The sequence below is a fragment of the Equus przewalskii genome, chromosome X (assembly GCF_037783145.1).
Source record: "Equus przewalskii isolate Varuska chromosome X, EquPr2, whole genome shotgun sequence".
NCBI lineage: Eukaryota > Metazoa > Chordata > Mammalia > Perissodactyla > Equidae > Equus > Equus przewalskii.
In genome coordinates this window covers 123,307,105-123,328,534 of record NC_091863.1, presented here as the reverse complement: position 1 = coordinate 123,328,534, position 21,430 = coordinate 123,307,105, and the positions used below count along the sequence as shown (strand labels likewise).

General features: G+C 45.0%; 2 protein-coding genes across 2 annotated transcripts in view; one reads left to right on the top strand and one right to left on the bottom strand.

Moving 5' to 3' along the window:
- TKTL1 (transketolase like 1) overlaps positions 1-18,927 on the bottom strand; it is a 31,460-nt gene extending 12,533 nt beyond the window's left edge. Inside the window, exons 1-7 of the mRNA XM_070604589.1 lie at positions 18,694-18,927; positions 14,002-14,119; positions 9,220-9,317; positions 7,557-7,748; positions 7,346-7,473; positions 5,695-5,888; positions 1,550-1,714 (exon numbers count right to left, since the gene is read on the bottom strand). Of these exons, the coding sequence (XP_070460690.1) occupies positions 1,550-1,714; positions 5,695-5,888; positions 7,346-7,473; positions 7,557-7,748; positions 9,220-9,317; positions 14,002-14,119; positions 18,694-18,923 (1,125 nt within the window). The 5' untranslated portion in view covers positions 18,924-18,927. The remainder of the gene's footprint in view (positions 1-1,549; positions 1,715-5,694; positions 5,889-7,345; positions 7,474-7,556; positions 7,749-9,219; positions 9,318-14,001; positions 14,120-18,693) is intronic.
- The window catches only part of TEX28 (testis expressed 28), a 27,671-nt gene continuing 11,433 nt past the window's right edge, over positions 5,193-21,430 (top strand). Inside the window, exons 1-2 of the mRNA XM_070604590.1 lie at positions 5,193-5,239; positions 6,092-6,308. Of these exons, the coding sequence (XP_070460691.1) occupies positions 6,301-6,308 (8 nt within the window). The 5' untranslated portion in view covers positions 5,193-5,239; positions 6,092-6,300. The remainder of the gene's footprint in view (positions 5,240-6,091; positions 6,309-21,430) is intronic.

The following is a 21,430-nucleotide window of genomic DNA, read 5'->3' as shown; positions in this document are numbered from 1 at the left end:
CAAGAGGCTGTCTCTAATTGGCCCTAGTCACATTCTTACTGTAGCCACTAGTCTCACCACAGCACTGCATACTAGCTGCTGGCCACTTCTTTACAAGTTTTCTTCCAACTGTGAGAACATATCAGTAGGCACAGAGTATATGGTTGCTGACTGAAAGAATCAATGGGTTGGGGAGCAAACGTTTTTTCCTACTTTATCTCACCAAATCTCCCCCCACCCCGGCACGTAGTTGTATATCTTAGTTGCAGGTCTTTCTAGTTGCGGCATGTGGGACGCCGCCTCAACGTGGCCTGACAAGTGGTGCCATGTCTGCGCCCAGGATCTGAACTGGCAAAACGCTGGGCTGCCACAGTGGAGCACGCGAAGTTAACCACTCGGCCACGGGGCCGGCCCCGGGGAGCACACTTTTTGAGAGGAGGCTCAATTCAGAAAATTATGGACTGTGTTTTTCTCCATTCAAAATGGAAATAGCTTAATAAGACACACAGAAAAATGCACATGTTCTTACAATTGTGATGATTTACTTCTCTGAACAGGGGCAGTGGGCTTAAATTCCACCACTGACAGGCCAGAGAAGCACCATGAACAAACAAGTGGGCCGGCTGTGGACGCCCACCTAAATAGGGCCCTGCTTGGCTCCAGCCAAGTGGTGCCAGGAGGGAATGCTGTCCTAGCATTGCCAGACCATACCACTCTTCAAGAAAATCCAAAAATTTGGATTCTACATAAAATCTGATTTTTAAAAGCTGGCAACTAATCTAAAACATTTGTAAGTACTACTTGTTCCAAACAAAATATCTCTGGTGGTGACTTGAGATCTGATGGCCCACAGTCTTCTGGCCAGTGCTATTTTTGGCCTCTATAATGTGAGGATAGATGTGTGCTGTTGTCTGCGCTAGCACAGAGCTTTAGAAGTCAAGGTGTTTACTCATATTAACTCCGCTCTCTCTTGAGAGGGGCGTGTGTGGGGATGTGTGTGTGTGTAAGAGACCCCCTACATCTGCGCCACTCCAGGGAGAGACTGAAGCACAGACAAGCAGAACAGCTTTATCCCAGGCCACAGCTCTATGGGCATTCTTGAGGCTGCAATTAGTCCAACATTTGAATATCCAGGATATATTAGGCCCCACAGTACCGTAGAGAGAGAGAGAAATCAAAGTCCCTTTTAGTTCTCTAAACCTATTAGCCTCTGGGTGGTTGTAGGACTGCCTGGTTGTGGGCTGGGCTGGGCAGAAAGAGCAGGGTCACCAAGAGCTACTAGGGAGCTCAGATGCTTTGGGCCTGGAGCCCTGGAGTCAGATGGCTGTGGCCCTCCGCCTCCTGGGAGAGAGTGCCAGGCAGTCCACCACGCCCCTCCCAGCAGTCCTGGAAGCCCCCCCTCAGACTCTGCCCAGCTACTCTCTACCTGTTTCCCCAGAGACTTTCTTTTCTCCAGTTCCTTTGCCGTTATAAATGGAAAGAAAAACTGTAATGTGGGGTGGGGCATCCTGTGTCCAGTGGGCCATTAGTCAATGAGAAGACCCAAAGGGGACACCCACAGCACACACACCATGTTTTGCTCAGCAATGAAACACTCGATGAACCGCTCGGGGTGCTCCTTCTTGAATATCTCAGAGAAGGTGGAGTTCTTGGTGTCACCATCCAGCACAATGACTCTATTATTTGCATGGCCCAGCTTAGCCAGAGCCAAACCACACGCTTTCCGAGTAGCTATCTGGAAGAGTCAAACAGTAGAGTTTCTTAGAACGGATTTAGAAGGAAGGTGAAATTTTACAGACTTACAAATTGCCATCTAGCATCATCATTTTTTTTTTTTTGGTGAGGAAGACTGGCCCTGAACTAAGATCTGTTGTCAATCTTCCCCTTTTTCTTTTCCCTCCTCAAAGCCCCAGTACATAGTTGTATATCCTAGTTGTAAGTCACTCTAGCTCCTCTATATGGGATGCTGCCACAGCATGGCTTGGGACAAGTGGTGTGTAGGTCCATGCCCAGGATCTGAACAAGCCAACCCCAGACCGCCGAAGTGGAATGTGCAAACTTAACCACTCCGCCACGGGGCTGGGCCCCTGCCATCTATCTTAAGAAAGCAAATTTGTGATTCACCAAAAATCTCTTTTAGGGTTATAAAAATGGATTGCTAGCCAATCTTAAATCCACACATGGCTCACTGGGTATCATTTTTTCAAAAATGAGTTTATTCTTCTGTCCCATTTGTATAGTTGACTAAAAAATTTAAATTTCTCAAAATGCAAATACCTCTGTGATTTTTTATAAACTAGAAAACTGATAATACTCGCTGCAAAAATTAAAATGTAGAACTTTAGAATCATAATACCATTAATAAAAAAACTCCATTAGGGGGCTGACCCTGTGGCCGAGTGGTTAAGTTCATGCGCTCTGCTTTGACAGCCCAGGGTTTCACCAGTTCGGATCCTGGGAGCAGACACGACACCGTTCCTCAGGCCATGCTGAGACAGCGTCCACATAGCACAACCAGAGGCGCTCACAACCAGAATATACAACTATGTACTGGGGGGCTTTAGGGGGAAGAATAAAAAAAAAATTGGCGACAGTTGTTAGCTTAGGTGCCAATCAAAAAAAAAGTTATTAAAAAAAATTCCATTAGGATATTGTTTGAGACTGGACTGAATTTATAGATTAATTCAGGGGAGAAATGACATCTTTATGATATAGAGTTTTTCTATCAAAAACCAAGGTTCAGTATTTCCTCAAAATGTTAAACATAGAATCATCATATGACCCAGCAATTCTACTCATAGGTATAGACCCAAGAGAAAAAGACATCTATACAAAAACTTGTACACATATGTTCAAAGCAGCATTATTCACAATAGCCAAAAAAGAGAAACAAACCAAATGTCCATCAACGGATGAGTGGATACACAAAATGGTATGTCCATAAAATGGGGTACTGCACATGCCACAACATGGACGAACCTCGAGAACACTGTGCGAAGTGACAGAAGCCAGACATGAAAGTTCACGTTATATGATCCCATTTATATGAAATGTCCAGAAGAGGTAAATCCAGAGACAGAAAGGTAGATGAGTGGTTACTAGGGGCTGGGGAGGGGGAATGGAGAGTGACTACTAATGGGTATAGGATTTCTCTTTGGGGTGATGGAAATGTTCTAAGATTAAGTGTGGTGATAGTAGCATAATTCTGTCAATCTGCTAAAAACCACTAAATTGTACACTTCAAATGGCTGGATTATACAGGGAGTTATATCTCAATAAAGCTGCTATAAAAACAAGGTTTGCCTCTTCATTTGTCTTTGTTCATTCATCCAAACGCTCTTTAAAAATATTTTTAAAAAGTCAATTCATGTAGATAGTAAAAAATTCAAGTTATGAAAGGACATCCAGTGAAGAGGCCATATTCCTCCCACTCTCCTGTCCCAAGCCACCCAGTTCCCCTCCCAGGAGGTGAGTGGAAATGACAAGTTTATGCTGCATCCTTTCAGGAAGGGTCTATGCACAAATACTTGGTGAGCATCTCATACATATAAGCATGTGGCTTCTTTTAGGGCTTTGGTTTTATAAGAATCTCAATATAGATCTTGTATATTTAAGTTTACCTGCAGATGATGCTAGGCTTACCCTCACCTTGTCAGGACTAAGTCTTTTATTCTGTTACTTAACCACATTGGCTAGCACTTCCAGAGTGGGTCTGACCCTCCACCAGATGAACGTTAGGTATGAAGAGGGCTCCAGGTTTAAGATATCTAGATCAAGAATTGAACTGAAGTATCTCAGTAGTCCTATTTTGTTTTACTAAGAGGTTTAAAAAAAAAAAAAGGAATGAATTTTATGAACTGCTTTTGTTTTCCATGAATCAAAATGATCATAATTTCCCCCCTCCTAATACAGATGAATCATTTGCATTACTAATTTGAACTTCACTGATTCATATACTTCTTCTAATGTACTAATGAAGTTGAAATTGGCGAATGTTTTTATTTAGAATTTTTACATTAATGTTCATAAGTGTGATCGGTCTGTAGTTTTTTTCCTTTTGGCTAGCTTTGTCATGTTTTGGTTTTATAAATGAATTGGAATGATGCTTTCATCTTTCTCCATATTCAAGGAGGTTTGAAATATAGCCTAGGAATTACCCAGTCCTTGAAGGTTAAAAATAAGTCCCTCTTGTAACTTGGTGAGCCTGGCATTTAGAGGTATAACTTTTGGATAGTCTTCTCAATTTTTCCTATGGTTGTTGATTTACTTAAGTGTTTTGCATCTTTTTCAGTCAATTTTGATATTTTATGCATTCATAAAAATGGCTTTTTTTTTTTACAGGTTTTCATACCAATTAGCATAGATTTGTTAATTTTCTCATAATTCTCTGAACATTTTCTAAATCCGTGGTTATCTTCTCAAGTGACTAATTTTATAAACTTATGGCTTTTATCTCTTTCAGTAGTCCAGCTAATAGCTTGTCTACTGTGTTAGTAATTCAGAGAGCCAACTCTTAGATTTGTGTATTAATGTGACTTCTTGTTTTTTAATGCACTGATTTTTTATGAACTAGCCTGCTTAATTTTTCCTATTCATAAAATATATTTACTTTTTTTTTTAAAAAAATGAGAAGTTCCTATAATCCCACCTTCCAGAGATAAACACTTCAATTTGGTGTCATTTGTCCAAATATACTTTTCAATGCGTTTCAATAATATTTGATGTCCCCTTTTAAGATTTTCTACACAAAAACTGAATTATACTCTATGCTGCTTTGCAACTTTAAAAAATTTTAATAATAATTTGGGTAAGCTCTTAGCTTCTTGCTGGGTTGTTTCCAATTTTGTCATGATAACCAACGCTGCAATCAATGTTCATTCTGACAGACATATCTGCACACTCACACAGGTATTTCTATAGGATAAATTCCTGTGAGTAGCACTGCTAGTTTGAAGGGTGTGAACAGTTAAAGTGTTAACACATATTGGCAAAGTATCCTTTGTTAATATGTGCTTTTCCTTATTAACACTTTTCTTCTGCTTTTTAATCTGTTTTTTAATTTCTCAAGTAATCATTTCATTTATTTTTAGCCCATATTACCAGGCTAAGAAAATATAAGCAACACTCAAAATGTCCCCAATAAATAAGGAAAAGAAAGAAGGGTCAGAAAATATTTTCTTCCTCCTCTAAGGCTTGCCACTTTGTTTCCTTAGGTCCTGAAGACCCTGCCTATTTTGGGTCTGCTGCAAAATACCAGAAGGTAGGATACAAAAATGATAACAGAAAGGCTTTATGTTCAGGATTTCATGCCTAATTTGCTTCCTTTTTGAAGAATTGGCTTGCTTCCTTGTGTAATCCAGGGAGTTAAGTTCAAAAGATCAGCCCAGTCAGGCCCCCGTCCTTAGGGTAGTCACAGAATTGTGGCCATTTCATGCACAGTCGACTGCCAAACCACAAACTAAATTTAAGAAGCAAGGAAAAGCTACACAGCACTGGGTGCTAATAAGTAGGGACTGACTGATAAGAAAATTCAGACCTAAGTTAAATTTGAAATCAAAGAACAGATATCAGAAATAGTAAGAGAAGATAAATCTAGCTTTATTGCTTATAACTTTAAAGGTCACACCATCTAGTAATTGGTTCACCCATGGAGATCAGAGTAACTGAAGAGTCCTGTGTACTTAAGAAAAACACAAAACAAAGCAGTTTGCCTACCTTGTCACCATCTTTGTAAGCAGGTGGAGAGGTCATTTCTATATCCGTGATGGTGATTTGAGGCGAGTCTTCAATAGGCGGTTTTGGTTCGAGATTCTGGTTGGTCTCAATCTGGCTCTCAATTAGTTTGATAATTGCATCTGCTCTTTCTTTTGGCATTGGCTTTCCATGCCAATTTTCTGCATCCTCAACGTCTGCAACCAAATGAATAAAAGACATTCCTGAAGGCTCAGATAATGGTTAGCATTTTTTAGCAATAAACTATTTTTTAATTAAGATATGTATACTGTGTTTTTAGACAATGCTACTGCACACTTAATAGACTATAGTATGGTATAAACATAACTTTTATATGTACTGGGAAACTAAAAACGTCATGTGACTTGCTTTATTACAGTGGTCTGGAACTGAACCGGCACTATCTCCATGGTAGGCCTGTATTTGATTAGGTCATCTGAAAGACATCCGGACGGAAAAGATGTCAGCCGAGGACTCACAGGAGTAAAAACCTGGCACCAGGAGCCTGAGATGGTATTGCAGTCCCAGAGGACAGTTTGAACAAAGGTCCAGAGGCTCTTGAAGGGCTGCCGGCTGACGTGCTGGTGAATGGAGGGGTGAGTGAGGGAGATGAGGCTAGAGAGACAGGCAGGGAGGACCATGGAGGATACTGTGGTATAAGGAGTCTGAGTTTTGTCCAAAGCAAGATAGGAAACCCCTGAAGGGTTTGGAGTGGGGAGGTGACTGATCAGATCTGCGTTATAGAAAGATCACCATGGCAGCTGCACGGAAACTGGCTTGGGGAGACCGCAGTTAGGGAGAGATGATGGGGACCTGGGCAGGAAAGACGGAGGAGTGAACAGATCTGAGATATACTATTGGGGGCAGAATCAATCAGAGTTGATGACAGACTGAGGGCGTGTGTAGGAGCATATAAGGGAGAGGGGGAGGCAAGGATGATAACCCAGGTTTCTGCCAGGAGCAAATCAGTCAAGTCGTCATTTACTGAACTTGGGGTACCAGAGAGTAAGACCATATTTTGGGGAGGAGTCAAAGAACAGTTTTATTCTAAAATGTCATTATTAAAACACACCAGGAATCAAACCGTTTGCAACTATTTATACTTGAGATGATTGACTTCAGATGTCAGCTTAGAAATCTACAAGGAGTTAAGACTTTCAAAGCCCCTCCTTCCCTGACCCTCAGTCCCACAGCTCCCTTCCCAGAGGTACCACTTTACTTTATCAGTTGTCTGTGTGTTCTCCCAGGTTGTGCATGGGCACAGGTGAGCCCTGTGTGTGTGTGCACATCCTTATGTACAGATCTGCTCACACACAGAGCAACCCCCACACTGTGCACTCCCGTGGAGATCACCCCCTGCCACTCCTCTAAGTGGACTACCCTCCCAGCTATTCCCTTGTGCGTGCAGAAAATCACTGCTCACTTGCTGGGGGCCTGGGCTTCCCTTCCCACCCTAACCAGACCTGCTATCTATAAGGGCCAAGAAGAACAAGAGCCTCCAGCACATATTATAGACGTGACCACTGTGCACTAAAGTCGTCTGCCCAGCCAGCCTGAGCCTCCTTCCACCTCATCTGCTGTGCAGACAAATGTTTTTAATATAACCCCAGGCAGAAAAGAAATGTTTGCTTACTTGGAATACCCCGGCCCTTGAAGGTCTTGGCAACCACAGCAGTGGGCTTGTTCTTCACCTGAGCTGCCTGCCAGAACACTTGGCACAGCGCCTCCACATCACGGCCATCTACCACATAAGTATTCCACCTGTCAACCAAGGAGGCGGCCAGGTTACAAGGTGAAGAGGGAGTGGGGTAGAAAGAAGGTGACATGAAACAGGACACAGTTACCCAAAGGCTTCGCAGCGCTTCTGATAGACGTCTATGCAGTTCTCAAGGGGCAAGGTGCCACTGTGGCCCAGGCGGTTCACGTCAAAGACGGCCACAAGATTGTCCAGACTGTAGTGGGAAGCGAAGGCCAACGCCTCCCAGACGGAGCCTTCCGAGAACTCGCCATCTCCCAAGAGGCAGAACACCCGGTAGCTGAGACAAGCCAAGAGAGGTTAGGACCCTGCTTGGGGCTCTTCTGGGCCACTTGAGCAAATATATTCATGGAGAGAAAGAGGAGAACAGACTGAAGCAGCTGCTTCTGATTAGTAGGTTCCTAAGACCATTTTCCTCCTTGACTCTGTTCGAACTCAACAGCTGAGCAAATGAAGCTTGAAAAGCTTGAGCCTCACAAGATGGGCCTCACCTTTCACTAGTTTTCTCCTTCTGGCTGTTCAGGCTATTTCTAGGTTCTTTTGCCATTTCTCTTGGCTCAACAAACAAGAGGGGATGGGGAGAAAGCAGCTCCCTTAAGCATCCAAACAACATTTATATACACAGTTTCTTGGCAAGCTCCGTTTTAAGCAATGCCACCTTCTATTCCTAATTTTACAAATTTATTTACAATAATCATAACAATCAAAACATTCCACCTCAGGAGCACATGTTCTGTTGTAAATAGTAAACTCCTCCACAGCAGAAACACGAAGCATTTACACCAATAAAACACAACTTAGACCCCACAAAAGTGCTCTAAGCGAAAGTTAAAAAAAGGGATTAACTGCAAGACAGGGACTAATAGAGGCAATAACAAGAGAGGAGAAACGTCAACAGACTTATGGGAACGGGAGCAGGGCAGCAATATGAGCAGTAGAGGAAGCACAATGAAGTGCCTTCAGAAGGGCCACAGGGTTGAAACCAGGGATTGAGGGGCTCCACACTCAGCATGCTCGGGGATTGTGGGAGTAGAATGTGTGTGCCACCATGGCCATCCCTGGGCCCTGCACTCCCCCCGCCTTGCCTTGCTCCCACATCAGCAGCAGCTGGGCACACACCCCTGGAAGGCACGGATCTGCCTGTCCTCAGGTGAAACCACTCCAGAAAAAGAGACCTTTGATTATTAATATTTACGGGTCCCCAAGGCAAAGGCAAATGCACCTCCATTCATTCTATAATGAAGCTCACTAAGAGATGGAAAACAAGAATACATCTTAGAAAAGACCTAATAAACCGATTTTTTTTTTTAAGGAAGATTAGCCCTGAGCTAACTGCTGTCAATCCTCCTCTTTTTGCTGAGGAAGACTGGCCCTGAGCTAACATCCATGCCCATCTTCCTCTACTTTATATGTGGGATGCCTACCCCGGCATGGCGTGCCAAGCGGTGCCATTTCTGCACCCGGGATCTCAACCGGCGAACCCCGGGCTGCCGAAGTGGAATGTGCGTACTTAACCACTGCACCACCGGGCCGGCCCCTAAACCGATTTCTATACTGCAGGTAGCACTGAGAACCCAAACAGAGATGCTAGACGAGTTTCCAGAAACACAATTTCTTTACTGCTTGAACATTTGGTAACCTAAACTTTGAAAACATTCACTGTCTTCCCAAACTAATAAGTCATAAATAAAACTGAAGTGCCTGGGAAGTAGGGTGGGGACAGTTAAACGGTTTCTGGGTAAGCACCTTACCTGGCCTTATCAAAGTACTTGCCAGTATACGCCATCCCGCACGCGGCCCCCAGTCCTTGCCCGAGCCATCCGGTTGCCACATCAACAAACGACAGTCTCTGTAAGAAAAGGGACCAAATGAACCCAGGAGCACCTGCAGGACACGAGTATCAGGCCAACTTCCGGCACAAAGCACAGACTGCTCCTTGAATGGCATCTCCCACCCTGTGGGCTGAATTCCTCTTCATCACACCCACATGAACCCAGAGTGTCAAATCAACATCACAAAGACAGGGGAGCCATAGGTAACCTACGCAGCGTAGCGTGGCAAGGGAGATTGAAGCTTTGGGAACATAAAGGAGGGAGGCTTCTCGTCCACACAACAGCCTCAACAAAGCCCAACACCAAAGCAGAAAATGTTAAGCATGAGCCTTGCCATTTTCACAAGGCCTTTTATCCAGCCATGCACAAACCAGATGTTCAATGTTTTTTGGAAAGTATGAGCTCTTCAATAGAAACCAGAAACACTGAAGAACATTGCGTTTTCTCTGGTTCCTAAAACTCAGGTCAACTGAGATTTTAGAGGTGGTTATCCAGATACTAGAAACAAATCACTTTCCACCACCACTCCACCTCTCCCCTCATCCTGTTTACACGCACAAGGCTTCATCGTCCCATGGAGAGAATGTGGCCCTCTGAGGGCCATAGGGCTGTGCAAAAGGGCTGCTGCACAAAGGGGCCACTCTCAAGCTTCCAAAGACACAATGAACTTATTCAACACTTCCAATGCCACCATCCTGGCCTGGCCACAAACATCTCTTGCCTCCAACATTGCAATAGCCTCCTTGCTTCCCCCATAGCCATTTTCAACACAGCCGCCAGGGGAAGCCTGTTAAAACCTAATCCGGGGGCCAGCCCCGTAGCCGAGTGGTTAAGTTCAAGTGCTCTGCTGCAGGCGGCCCAGTGTTTCGTTGGTTCGAATCCTGGGCGCAGACATGGCACCGCTCATTGAGCCACGCTGAGGCGGTGTCCCACATGCCACAACTGGAAGGACCCACAACTAAGAATGTACAACTATGTACCGGGGGGCTTTGGGGAGAAAAAGGAAAAAAATGAAATCTTAAAAAAAAAAAAAAAAAAAACCTAAGCCGGTTCATCACTCTATGTGAAGAACTGTCCAAAGTCTTGCCATCTTGTGCCAAGCAGAATCCAAGTTTTTATACCAGCCTGTCCACACTGGCTCCCATCACCTATTACTGTCCCTCCCCACCATTCCGGGTGTCCTGGCTTCCTTGCTTCCCTATGAACACACTGGGCACATGTCTGCCTCAAGGCTTTAGCACTTGCAGCTCCCCCTCCCGAGTGGCCAGTGCTCATGCCTAAATAGATGCAAAGCTCACTCCGTCACCCCTTGCAAGTCTGCTCAAACATCAGCATCAAAGCCTTCCTGGACCATCTCTTTCAACTAGTACTCCCTAATCCTCCAATTCCCTTGGATTCAGTATGCTCAGCCCCACGTGATATGCTATTTACAGGTTTATTTCTTGTCTGCCCCCTCCTCCATTCAAATGTCAGCTCCATTCAAGGAGACCGTTGTGTACTTTCAGTACCATGGATGGGTGAATGGTACTCGTTAGTCGCTGATCCCTCTTCCGCCCTGCTCCACCCTACTCCTCCAGGAGCTCTTGACCTTCCCTAGCTTTCTCCCTGTGCTTTGTGCTCCCAGAGACTCCCTCTCATTTTGCATGTCTGGCCCCACAGAACCGTCCCAATGAAGCCTCTCTTGATGACATCTCTAGCTCCATCTTCCTCCCCATCGCTCCTACCTTACTCCTGTAATAAACTCTGGCTCCCAATTGCCCTGTGTGCCCTTGGACTTAGCCTGGGCTTTGCACTCAGACCAATTCCACTTCCCCCAGCTTTAAAGCAGGGGGTAAGTGAGCCCACCTCCTAAAGGTTTCTGGAGATGAGAACACCCCTCAGGCAGCAGGAAGCTGTAGAACTGACTGAGAAGACTGGCAGGGCGCCAGCACGCTGCCTGGCATGGGGAAAGCACCCTCACATGGGTTCCCTTCTCTTCTCCAAGAACCCTCCTGCTGTGGGGGAGACACAACTGAGAGGGTCAAGGGCTAAACTAAAGATGCGTACAAGGTGCTACAGGCACCCAGAAAGAGACTTCTCTTCCAGGTGGTACTTCTCATCTTTGTTGGGCACAAAGTGTGCTTCAAGAACAAGTTTACAAAAAGGCCTTCTGGTTTCCTCCCAGGACTGCTTGGCTGGAGAAAACAAAAGAACTGATAAAACAAAAACAAAGACCTGGGTGTGGGTATAGGGGACCACAAGGCCCCCCCCAAGCCTTCAGCACCATGAGAGCTCTAAGAGAATACAAACACCTCAGTCAGCGATGTCACCAGGCCTTGGCAGTCAGCCTCCTAATGTAGTTGTCTGTGTTAAGACACTTGTGCCCTGGGAGCACCGATTGTGAAGACTCTGGCTCCTCTGCCTGTAATGAGTCTATTCACTCCATTCCCAACCAAAGCCAAGATGGCCTACACGCCTGTGTGTGTTCTCTTTTCTTCCAATTCTATCTGCTGCTTACATCTGATAAACACATAAATTTTGGCAGCTGAACAGTGCCCATGTCAGAAAGCCCCTTTATCTCTCTAAGGCCAAAACTCCTATTCTATGACAGCAGTGGTTATTGGATAGTCTAGGTATCTACCCTTTTTTTAAACCAGAGATCTGAACACTCATACTGTATTTATACACCCATAATTATGCAAATTTTTTTTTTTGGGTGAGCAAGATTGGCCCTGACCTAACACCTGTTGCCAATCTTCCTCTTTTCACTTGAGGAACATTGTCCCTGAGCTAACATCTGTGCCAGTCTTCCTCTACTTTGTATGTGGAATGCCTCCACAGCATGGCTTGATAAGTGGGGTGTAGGTCTGCACCCAGGATCCAAACCTGTGAACCCTGCACCGCTGAAGCGGAGATCGTGAACTTAACCAGTACACCACAGGGCCAGCCCCTTTATTCAATTTTTATTGTGAAAAAGTTCAGGCTAGGGGCCGGCCTGGTGGCACAGTGGTTAAGTTCGAATGTTCAACTTCGGCAGCCCGGGGTTCACCAGTTCGGATCCCAGGTGTGGACCTAGCACCACTTGGCAAGCCATGCTGTGGTAGGCGTTCCACATATAAAATAGAGGAAGATGGGCATGGATGTTAGCTCAGGGCCAGTCTTCGTCAGCAAAAAGAGGAGGATTGGCAGCAAATGTTAGCTCGGGGCTAATCTTCCTCAAAATAAATAAATAAATAAATAATTTTAAAAGTTCAGGCTTATCAGTTCTAAGAACAGTACAATGAAGTCTCACACACTCTTCACCTACATTCATCAACTATTACTAATGGACCCCTTTTGCTTCATCTTTTTCTATACGCACTCTCACATTTTATTTATCTTGTGCCAAACCTCATTTGAGATTACGTTTCAGACACCAAGACAAAGGTCATAACTACAACCCCAGGTACATCAGCCACACCTGTATTCTTACTTTGTCTTTAAACTACTTCTCACTGCCGGGATCTAGGGCTTCTGTTTGTACATGGGGCTCTAGTAGATGAATTTTAAGTGATTTGCTCAAGACCCAGCAAGCTTTCCAACAGTATCAAAAGAGCTGCACACTCTTCTAGATCAACCTTGCTTTTACATTCCTTTTTCTTCCTGTTTCCCGGTGTCATTAGGTACTTGGTACCATATCTAGTCAAAACAAAGTCCCCGGGGGCTGACCCTGTGGCCGAGTGGTTAAGTTCACGTGCTCCACTTCGGTGGCCCAGGGTTTCGCCAGTTTGAGTCCTGGGCGCAGACATGGCACTGCTCGTCAGGCCATGCTAAGACGGCGTCCCACATGACACAACTAGAAAGACCCACAACTAAAAATACACAACTATGTCCTGGGGGGGCTTTGGGAGGAAAAAGAAAAATTTAAAAATCTTAAAAAAAAAAAAAAAAAGTCCCCCATTGGTACCAGGTCAGATCTGCAGAGAAATGCAAGAGAAAGATGACTGACAGGGGTGGGATGTCCCTCCAAATCAAACCCAATTTTCCTCGAGCCCAGCAAATCGGATCTGCTAATGTTGCCTGCCTTTACTCAGGTGGCAGACGATGAGAGCAGTAGGACTTTGCCAAGGGAGGCTTTAGTGCTAGATGGGGTACAGTGGGGCACCACCAAAGGAAAGGAAGAGAGGCTAGTTGCCACACGTCCTCTTTCCCGCCACAGAGTCCTCACTAGAATACCTTTTAGATCTTTATGAGGTGCTATGCTCTGAATGTTTGTGTCCCCCCAAAATCCACAGGTTGCAAACCTAACACCCACGGTGATATTATTAGGAGGTGGGCAGTCTTTGGGTGGTGATTAGGTCACGAAGGCAGAACCCTCAAGAATGGGACTAGTGCCCTTAGAAAGATACCCCAGAGAGATCACTTCTCCTTCTGCCATGTGAGGGTACATTGAGAAGTCTGTGACCAGGAAAAGAGCCCTCAGCAGAACGTGACCGTGCTGGTGCCTTGATCTTGGACTTCCAGGCTCCAGAACTGTGAGAAATAAATTTACATTGTTTATAAGCTACGCAGTCTGTGGTATTTTGTTAAAGCAGCCCGAACACACTAAGACATGAGGCAAGGAACTAAGAATAAAAAGGATAAGCAGAGCCCATTTCAGGCCTTGTTGCTACATGGTGGCTTTTAAAAGGAGTTTAAAAACTGAGCATCTGGAGCAGGCCGTGGGCTCCCGTGCCGGCTTACCTTGGAGAGGACGAATCGGTCATTGTCCGGGTCGTCCGGGTCCGCCTGTTTATACCTCATGGTGTGGAAGAACAGCACGGCCATGATCTCAGCAGCACTGCTGCACGATGTGGGGTGGCTGAAAGGCAGATACAGCACAGATCGTTTCTCACAGGCAAGTGACTCACCAGGGACACGGTGCATGAGAAGCGCTTTCAGCACATGGTCTCCTCCGACTGAAAGCAGCAATCATTTCTCCCAGGCCTGAAGAATCCAGCCAAGGGAAAAGGATGCAGGGCCACTGCCTCCAAGCTCATAGCTTTTTAAAATATCTTTTATTTATTTATTTATTTATTTGAGAAAGATTAGCCCCGAGCTAACATCTGCCAATCCTCCTCTTTTTGCTGAGGAAGGCTGGCTCTGAGCTAACATCCATGCCCATCTTCCTCTAATTTATATGTGGGACGCCTACCACAGCATGGCTTGCCAAGCAGTGCCATGTCTGCACCTGGGATCCGAACCAGCGAACCCCGGACCATCAAAGCAGAACGTGGGCACTTAACTACTTGGCCGACCCCCAAGTTCATAGCTTTTAAGGATGCTTTACGGTCCAGTAACCTCACAACCTCTCTTCCTGTGGAGAGTAAGATCTCCAAGACCAGTCCCCTTCTATCAATGGAGCACCTATGAACTTGGGGCAAGTTCACCTGATCACTCTGTAAGCACCTGAATATTCTTCTACTTGTCTGAATTTATCTGTGATCCCATTAATCAGAAATGTCACAAAGCAGAAATAAACCCATGTATATATGGTCAAATAATACTTGACAAGGGAGCCAAGAATACTTAATGGAGAAACGACAGTCTCTTCAATAAATGGTGCTGGAATAACTGGAAATCCACATGTAAGAAAAAAAAACTAGACCTGTATCTTACACCGCTCACAAAAATTAACCTGAAATGGATTAAGACTTAAATATAAGACCTGAAACCATAAAATTGCTAGAAGAAAACACAGGAAAAAGGCTCCTTGACATAAGTCTTGGTAATGATTTTTTGGATATGTCATCTAAAGCACAAATAACAAAATAAAAAATAAACAAGTGGGATCACATCAAACTAAAATGCCCTCGGCACAGCAAAGAAAACCATCAACAAAATAAAAAACACACGGAACAGAAAAAAGTATTTGCAAACCATATATCTGATACAAGGTTAATATCCAAAACAAATAAGAACTCACACAACTCAATAGCATAAAAACCAACTAATCCAATTAAAAATGGGCAAAAGACCTGAGTAGACATTTTCCCAAAGATATATGAACGGCCAACAGGTCCATGAAAAGATGTCAACATCATTAATCATCAGGGATATGCAAATCAAAACCACAATGAGATATCACCTCACACCTCTTAGAATGGCTATTATCAAAAAGACAAGAAATAACTAATGCTGGCAAAGATGAAAAGGAAACCCTTGTGCACTAGTGGTGGGATTGTAAACTGGTACAGCCACCATGGAAAATGGTATGGAGGATCCTCAAAATACGAAAAATAGATCTACCATAGGATCCAGTAATTCCACTTCTGGGAACACGTCTAAAGGAAATTAAATCAGGATCTTGAAGAGTTACCTGCACCCCCATGTTGGGTGCAGCATTATTCACAATAGCCAAGACATGAAAACAACCTAAGTGTCCACCAACGGATGAATGGATAAAGAAGTTGTAGTACATAGATACAATGGAATATTATTCAGCCAACAAAAAGAAGGAAATCCTGCCATTTGTGTCAACATGAATAGACCCTGAGAGCATTATGCTAAGTGAAATAACTCAGAGAAAAACAAAATACTGTATCATCTCACTCAGGTACTAGGGATGAAATGTACAACAAGATGACTATAGTTAACACCGCTGTATGCAATGTAGGAAAGTTGTTTAAAAAGTAGATCCTAAGAGTTCTCATCACAATGAAAAAAACATTTTTTGTTTTGTTTTATATGAGCTAACAGATGTTAACTAAACTTACCGTAGTAATCATCTCACAATGTAAGTCAAATTATGCTGCACACCTTAAACTCATACAGTGCGGTATGTTAGTTACATCTCAGTAAAACTCCAAAAAAAAAAAAAGATGCTAAAAAAAAGAGAGGGGTCAGCCCAGTGGTGTAGTTAAGTTTGCAGGCTCTGCTTTGGTGGCCCAGGGTTCACTGGTTCAGATCCTGGGTGGAGACCTACACACTGCTCATCAAGCCATGATATGGCAGCATCCCACATACAAAAGAGAGGAAGATTGGCACAGATGTTAGCTCAGGGACAATCTTCTTCACCAAAAATAAAAGAAAGAAACACCAGCAAAATCCCATTCTACTACCTAAAGTGAATTTCTTTTAGGAGTAAATAGTGAGACCAAGAAGCTTCTCATGAGGCAGTTACTGAAGGCCAAAATAAGCACTGCTCTTAGAAAGCGACCCACACCCAAGTACAGCCAGGCCTTCATTAACAAGGGGAGGAGGGAGGAGAGGACAGGGCAGAGGAGAAAATCAACGCCCTAGAGCCCTGCCCCAATAGTCAGAAGAGTAAGATTTTAGACCCAGTTCATGTTTATTAATAATCTCTCCTTTCAAGTTGCACAATATAGAAAACTCAGACAAGCCTCTTGCCTTGCAAGCACCCCCTAAGTGGACGATTTGGATTTAAAGACTGTTAGAGATCCCTTGAGAAAATACAAAACCATTATTAATTTTGAAGGCGAAGGGAGCAAAATGAAAGTGTAAAAAAAAAACCTAAAAATATTCAGGTCTTAAACTCATCTAAACTGTCCTTTTACTGTCATAGCCCAGGCTGGAAGACAAAATTCAAAAAGACATGTATTACACAAAGCATTTTATCATCTGACCATAAGAGGATTAAGTTAGAAAAAATTCACACATTTGTGGAAACTAAACAACATGCTCAAACAACCAATAAATCAAAGAAAAAATCACAAAAGAAATTAAAAAATAGAGGCAAATGCAAGCAAAAAGACAACACGTTAAAATTTACGGGACGCAGCAAAAGGAGTGCTAAGAATAAAATTTATAGTTATCAACAGTTACATTAAAAAAGAAAGATTGGGGGCCACCCAGTGGCACAGCGCACGTTCTGCTTCAGCGGCCCGGGGTTCATCGGTTCGGATCCCGGATGCGGACATGGCACTGTTTGGCAAGCCATGTTGTGGTAGGCATCCCACATATAAAGTAGAGGAAGATGGGCACGGATGTTAGCTCAGGGCCAGTCTTCCTCAGCAAAAAGAGGAGGACTGGCAGTAGTTAGCTCAGGGCTGATCTTCCTCAAAAAAAAAAAAAAAAAGATTGACAATCAAAAACCTAACTTTACAACTTATGAACTAAAAAAGAGAACTCAAAGCTATCTGAAAAAAAAAGATTAGCGTAGAAATCAGTAAAACAGAAACTAGGAAAACAATGGAGAAAAATCAATGAAAAAAAGTCAATTCTTTGAAAATATTAAAATTAAAAATTTAGCTAGATTAAGTACAAAAGAAATTACTAAATTTACTAAGACATTTAAAATTACTAACTTCATTTCAGAAATGAAAATAAGAACATTATTGATTCCACAGAAATAAAAAGGACTATAAAGTACTGAAAACAACTGTACACCAATAAATCGATTAACTTAGAAATTTCTAGAAACAGAAAACCGAAGAAGACTGAATCATGTAGAAAGTCTGAACAAACTCGTAACTAACAAGGAGATTGAATCAGTAGTCAAAAACCTCCCTAACAAAGAAAAACTCTGGACCCAATGGCTTCACTGCTGAAGCCCATCAAACAGTCAAAGAATTAACATCAATTCTCTTCAAACTCTTCCAAAAAACTGAAGGGCAGGGGCCGGCCCGCGGCCGAGGGGTTGAGTTCGCGCGCTCCGCGTCGGCGGCCTGGGCTCTCGCCGGTTCGGATCCCGGGCGCGGACACGGCGCCGCTCGTCAGACCACGTCCCACAGGGCAGAGACAGAAGGACCCACAACTACAAAACACAACTGTGTACTCGGGGGCTTTGGGGAGAAGAAAAGGGAAAAAAACCAGACTGGCAACAGACGTTAGCTCAGGGCCATTCTACAAAAAAACCCTGAAGGGAACACTTCGAAACACTCGGAGGCCAGCGCCGCCCTTGTTACCAAAACCGCACAAACAGCTTAGGAGAAAACTGCCGACCAAAACCCTGATGGACGGGGAGACAACACTCCTCCGGCCAACGCTCGCGGCCCGGCAGCCGCTGTCGGATCGCTTCTTACTCGCCGACCGCTTTGTCTGCGACTCTACTTCTTCCAACGCCACAGCCTGGAGCTCGGGACCCCTCCACGCCGACCAACGCTTACACAGCAAGGCCGGCGGCGACCGGAGGCCCGCTCCGCGCCCCCACGCCCGCCCGCCTCGGCTCTGCGCTCCTCGCTGCTAACGGGAGAAGCCCTGACGGCCGGCCGGGACGCCAGCTCCGGCGGCCGCCCGAGCACGTGGCCCGTCGGCCATGCAGGGCAGCGGCGGCGCGCCGGGCTGGCGTCTGGGGCAGGCAGCCGAGCCCCGACAGCTGGAAACACGGCCTATGACCGAGTCCACTCGGCCCCCGATGGCTCCCTTCACCTCACGCCGCTGTCGCCGCTGAGCCCGTCGCTCGGCGCCACGTGGGCTTCGACGAGGATGCCTTACCCGGAGCTCGAGGCGCACGCGGCCCTGATAGACTGGATGCGCAGGCGATTGGCCATGTCCTGGAGCACCTGCACGGTCTTCGCGTCAGGCTTGGTTTCCTCAGCCATCGCAACGCTCAACTTGGAGTCAGCCATGGCTGCGACCGCGTTGGCGTCTGAGGAGCAAGCGCCGCGGAGTGCTCCACGGGGGGAGGGGGGCGTGACGTGACGTGACGTGACGTGACGTAACATGACGTAACGTGACGTAACGTAACCGTCGCGCGCCGCTCCCAATTCAAAGGATTTTGAATACTTAGCAGTTGCATGTTGGCCATCATTCGAAACAATTTAATTTCGTTACACCTTGTTTTGTCGTATCAATTCAAACATGGTACCTTTGCGCGTGGGTCCAGGGTCTACTCTGGGGATGATAAAAAAGTTTAAGAACTAGATGTGGTGGTGGTTGCACAACGTAGTGAATGTAGTAAAGGTGACCCATTCACGTACTTGAAAAGAGTTACAATGGTAAGGTTTACATTTTACGCATTTTATCGCGCTATAACAAAAGCCACGCTGGAATTTTAGTTTGCTGATGCCCTCCCCTGCCACCTATGGCAACCCAGCCCCCAGGGGGGTTTCTCAGCAGACGAGGGGGACTGAGGGTCCTGGGACGTAAGGTGTCTCTGCGCGGACCTCTTTTCTCTTTCTAGAATCTTCTGTGCGGCAAGCACAGTGTGACTGTTGAGATGGCACTAGCCCAACGCTAGTGTGCAGCTTCTCCTGGGGAGCCTGACCTGAGGGGGCTCCCATTGACTTTCCGTCTGAAAGGCCCCATCTCCGAGGCCACAGTGTAGTCCGAAAGAGCTCGTCCCTCTGACTTCGAGATGGTCTTCCAGGAACCAGCATGGCTCCCAGTGGCACCATCTCACAACACTGTACCCTAAGGTCACCCGCTGGGGAGCACTTTAGGTCAAAACTGCCGAGCTCCTGAAAGCCCCCAAGTGCCCCTGAATACGGCTAGGCGCCCGCGTTCTGACTCGCTTAAAGGGGACGTGCGCGGACGACGGGCGCGGAGACTACAGGTGACTGCTCCCCCGACCGGGCGGGCGTCTGCGGCCGCCTGCTGCCCGCCGAGGGCGAGCTCTCGCTGCCCCGCAGCCGCCCAGCCGCTCCGCCTGTTGCCTGTGCGGCCTGGGATGGGTGAGCAAACTGTCTTTCATCCTTGCTCCGAGTTACGTCCGCCGCGTTCCCTGCAGTTGCGCATTTCCGTGTTTATTGCCATCGGATGGAGTTCGTCCTTTTTGTGTCTTGTTATCCTTTACTGTTTTATATTGGATTATTTGCTTTTAGCTTCCCGATTCGTAGGAGTTGTTATATTGATTAACGTTTTATCTATTAGCGATATTGCAAATCTTTTCTTCTCAATCTGTTGCTTTTTAAAAATGTTAACGGAGGGGGCCGGCGCCGTGGCCGTGGCCTAGTGGTCGGGCTCCGCTTCTGCGGCCCAGGGTTCGCCGGTTCAGATCCTGGGCGCGGACCTAGCACCGCTCATGAAGCCATGCTGAGGCGGCGTCCCACACGCCACAACCAGAGGGACCTACAACTAGAATATACAACTATGTACTGGGAGGCCTTGGGGAGAAGAAAAAAAAAAGGGGAAGATTGGCAACAGATGTTAGCTCAGGTGCCAATCTTTAAAAAAAGAGTAAAAATGTTAACGGAGATGCTTTAAGCTGCAGCATTTGAACCAAAGCCTAAATGCTGCTTCTTTTTAACTTTATGCTTGTTTCTCCATAAGAAAGTTTAAAAACATTTTTTAAGTAGTTAAATATGTAAATCTTTTCCTTTATGGCATTTTGGTTTGAGTCTTGTTTAGAAAAGTCTTTTCCACACAAAGATTATAAAAACTTTCCTATTATTCCTTCCAGTACTTTTATCGTTTCACTTCTTTAGTCTGTCTTGACTTTATTATTGTATATGATGGAAGATGGTGCTCTAAATTTTTTTCTTTTTCTTTGAGGAAGATTACCCTGAGCTAACTACTGCCAATCCTCCTCTTTTTGCTGAGGAAGACTGGCCCTGAGCTAACATCCATGCCCATCTTCCTCTACATTATATGTAGGACGCCTGCCACAGCATGGCTTACCAAGCTGTGCCATGTCCGCACCCGGGATCCGAACCGGCCAATCCCCGGCCGCTGAAGCAGAACATGAGCACTTAACCGCTGCTCCACTGGGCGGCCCCTAAATTTTTTTCAAAAGCCAATTGTCCCAAGACCATATTTATTACTCTTCTTCAAAAATTTCTTAACTGTTCTTTGGCATTTTCTCTTCCAAATGAATTTTGGAATCAGCTCATTTAAGATTCATAAGACATTCCCACTGGGTTTTATTGGGATTTCATTGGATTGATAAGTTAATATGTAGAGGGCTGACATATTTACAGTGTTTCTCCTCAAGAACATGGTATATAGCCGTTGATAATCACATCTTATTGGCGTCCTATTTTATATTTTTTATTTACCCTGCTATCTTGTCTGTTTGTTCTTCCTTTCCTTCATTTGGATTAATTGAGTTCCATTTTTTTCCTCCCCTTGGTTATTTGGATGTTATGTACCTGGCTTTTTTTTCGTGGCCAGAAATTTTTAATTTTTAAATTTTAAATTTTTGTCACCAACATATTCTCTCAGTTTTGAGTTTTATACGATATCTGTAAAATTCCCCAATAGAACAAGTCTTTAGCAAATTTTAATTTTTCCT